The sequence below is a fragment of the Hydra vulgaris genome, chromosome 01 (genome assembly GCF_038396675.1).
Source record: "Hydra vulgaris chromosome 01, alternate assembly HydraT2T_AEP".
NCBI lineage: Eukaryota > Metazoa > Cnidaria > Hydrozoa > Anthoathecata > Hydridae > Hydra > Hydra vulgaris.
In genome coordinates, this window is record NC_088920.1 from 60,280,498 (window position 1) to 60,284,002 (window position 3,505).

Consider the following 3,505-nt stretch of genomic DNA (forward strand, 5'->3'; position numbering starts at 1 on the left):
ATGTGTTATATTTGTATTATAAAATCATATTTAAATCACAAAAACTAAAAATCATAAAAAGAGTAACTTTTTTAATTCACCACTCGATTTAGCAAGTTCATCAATAATGTTATCGTTGGTTATGTTACTCAATATGTCCTTTTCAATGCACATCATCAACAGTGAGTTTAAGTGATCTTTTGTCAACTGACTTCGCAATCTTGTTTTGACACATTTCAACTTGCTGAAACTCCTCTCACAAGCCACTTGGGTAATTGAATTTGTGAGCATGAATTTGTAAGCCCTGTGTAGCATGCAGTTGCCGTAAAGATATTATATTTTCGAAGCACATGGTAGCACAGTAAATGCACGAGCGACACTTCTTTAGAGGGCCGCATTTATGGTTGGTGGCGTCATCTTCATTTTCAACCTAATCCTCATCAATCGTGATTTGATCAGAACAATCGTAACTCTCTTCCAATGTTTTTTTTAAAACTGGCCACTTTTTTGCAAAGTCCAACAGCTCAAGCAACAACTGCACTTCTTCGCCTAAAATATAAAAAGATAAAGATAATCTTATAAATATTCAAAATAAAGAACAAAAGAGATAACCTTATCTAATGCTAATTAAAAATTTAATGAAATTTACCAATTTGGAAAACAAAAATACTTAAGCAATTACTAATAAAATTTAACAAGAAACCAATCAATTATATTAAAAAAGTAAATTTACACACCTGTTGCCGAAATATGACATGAGATTTTCTGAAGGGCTTTTTTTGGAATATTACATTCCAATAACTAAGAAAATCCGTTGGGGTCAAAACAACTCATACCAGAGTACAGTTCACCGTGTGATGCAAACTGAGTCGACAGACTTCTTAACACTGTGTCTAGAATACCATTGTTGACCTCTACTTCAAACTTTTTTAAAGGATCTGTAAGTGGATCATCGTTTGCTAATTCTCCTGCCATTACTTTTCTTATTCTTTTGCGTACCATTGGCAAATCTGTCTGTATAACACAATCACATTCTTTCTCGTCAAGAATGGTTGCGGACACATTAATGAAATGGTCTGCAGCCACCTTAACTTGATCAAAATTGATTGAGTCTGAATTTCTGAAATAGTTACTTTAACCATCTCAAAAGCCTTTATGAAATTCAATCCAGACGTCTGTAGGTATTTGGACAGTGGTGTGGTTGACTCCATTATTCTTTGATATACAAATCCCGTCAGTACAGTCTTATACTTCAATAAGGAGGTTAATAGACACTGCGCATCATAGCGTGCTTCAACACTTAATTTAGTGGAAGAGACTGCTATTTCCAGTACTTGAACGACGTCTGTGTATAATGCTCCTTCACCGTCGCGAAACGTACCAAAAAACTTTTGAAGGGCATCGTGTTTGGACCCCCATCTAGTAGCACCGATAACACTTAGTCGTTTGTGAATGTTTTGGCCATTTTTTTCTTTCATGTGATCAGTCCAAAGGTCCATTCTCAAGTAGGACTCACGAAAAAACATAGCAGCCTTTTAAAGTATACCAAAAAGTGTCATTGAAGCTTCATTACTGCTGGTGGCGTCACATATGACCAGATTTAAAACATGCGCATAACACTATGTGTAAATGTGTCCAGGAGACGCTTTTTCTAAGAATGTAGTAAATCCATTGTATGCCCCGGCCATACTAGACGCGCCATCAGTACTATCTGACACACATTTAGTAATATCAATGCCATTTTGTTCCAAAACATTTGACATCAATTTGCACAATCACTGCCTTTTCCAGAATGTGAATTGGCAACACCAACAAGTCGCTCCTCAACTTTGTCGGTAACGTATCGCAGGACTATCGCACATTTATCCGCTTGTGTTACATCTTGAGTTGTGTCAAGTTGCACTGAGAATATTCCCGCTTGCTTTACTTCTTCAGCAATGGCACTTTTCATTAATTTAGCGATTCCTAATATAATTTGGTTTACAGTGGATTTGGAAATGAAAGTATTTCTGTTAGCTCTATTCCTCTTATCCTGTTTATCATTCAGCATGCCTTTGTCGATAATTTCCTTCAAATGCGCTTTTAGAATTTCATCGTACTTCACACAAAGAATCACGATTTCAAGAAATGTTCCGTGATCCACTTTGTTGTTAGCCAAAACATTGACGGCTTTGCAACCAGCCTTACCTCGATATGGCATACCACGCTTACCAATCACTTTGACAATTGACACTACTCTGGCCACGATCAATCTACGATGTAAAACTAGCTGTTTTCGTAGACTATATTGCTGACCTTGTACCATATCTAGAATGGTTCGATTAATGTAGAAATGTAGATAAGCCTCGACACATTCTTGGTGTCTCTTCGACGATTCGTGTTCCACAATACGTTGATGAATATGAGTCCAACTGTTAAAACCTGTTACAAACGAACTTGGTTTCTGCTTCTCATTTCCATCTGCTAAACAAACACTGCAAAACAGGCACTCTTTTTCTTCTGAAAATGAAAGAAGCATGCGCTGTATGCCATCTTCAGGACGATAATATACCATTTTTGAATTAAAGTGACGTGTTTTAGGCTGATGTGGGTGATATTTATAGAAAGTTGTCAGTTCATTCAGGTGAGGCTTATTAAACCAATCATTCACTCGGGTAGTAGTTTTTTCGTTATCACCAGTAGGTTCAACCATGCTTGAAGAAGCTGTGATATTTAGAATGAGGATTGGTTGGGTCATTTCATTAGTGTCAGTATGAACGCCATTTTCATCATCAAGGTTTGTTTGGGTCTCTTTAGCAACGTGAGATTGAACCTCATCAATAGGCTCAGCATCAGCATGGTCTTGCAGGATATTTGAATTCAGTTTAGAAAACATGGATAGTAGATTTTTAGTTGTTTTAGCATCTTCTCGCAGAAGCTTTATGTTTTTCTCACGTAACTTTTCATGTCCACTTTTTCGCTTAGACATAACACCTGTAAAAAACTAAAAAAATAAACATTTGTATTAGCCTTTTAACTACTATGATAGTTTTTATTGATTATTTTTAAATAAGTGTTATGAATGGAAGACCTGCGACTGTATTGTTATTTGTGTGAAGTTTGTTAATCTGATTTTTTTTAAAGAATATAATTTAAAATTTTAGAATATACTTATTTTAATATTTTTTAAAATAAACCTACATTTTATTAAACCTACATTATTATTACCTACATTATTATTAAACCTATTTATTAAAACAAACCTACATCTTCATTAATAATAAATCATTCATATTTATTTTTATAAACTGTGTAGGGATTTCTTGTTAATATTATACATACTATATAAAATATAAATAGATTACTTTTAATTTTTAAATAGTAAAATACCATATTAATAAAAAACCAATATTTATATAAATACCTAATTACTTTTTTTGTTAGATATTTTATATCGTATTTATAATATTGTTTTGATTTAAAAAATGTTTATTGAAATAATAAATTATAAAAGAAGCGTTACATTAAATTAAAAATGCTATATAAG

At 33.5% G+C, this 3,505-nt stretch overlaps 1 protein-coding gene across 1 annotated transcript; it reads right to left on the reverse strand.

Moving 5' to 3' along the window:
• Positions 1 to 1,741: 1,741 nt before the first annotated feature.
• On the reverse strand, positions 1,742 to 2,947 carry LOC136074593 (uncharacterized). The gene has a single exon (XM_065786927.1). It carries the CDS (start codon positions 2,945 to 2,947, stop codon positions 1,742 to 1,744), a length of 1,206 nt encoding a protein of 401 aa, XP_065642999.1.
• Positions 2,948 to 3,505: the final 558 nt, after the last annotated feature.

What these genes read in the sequence shown, in the direction of transcription:
- LOC136074593 (XM_065786927.1), bottom strand. Translation starts at nt 2,947, where the DNA reads ATGTCTAAGCGAAAAAGTGGACATGAAAAGTTACGTGAGAAAAACATA.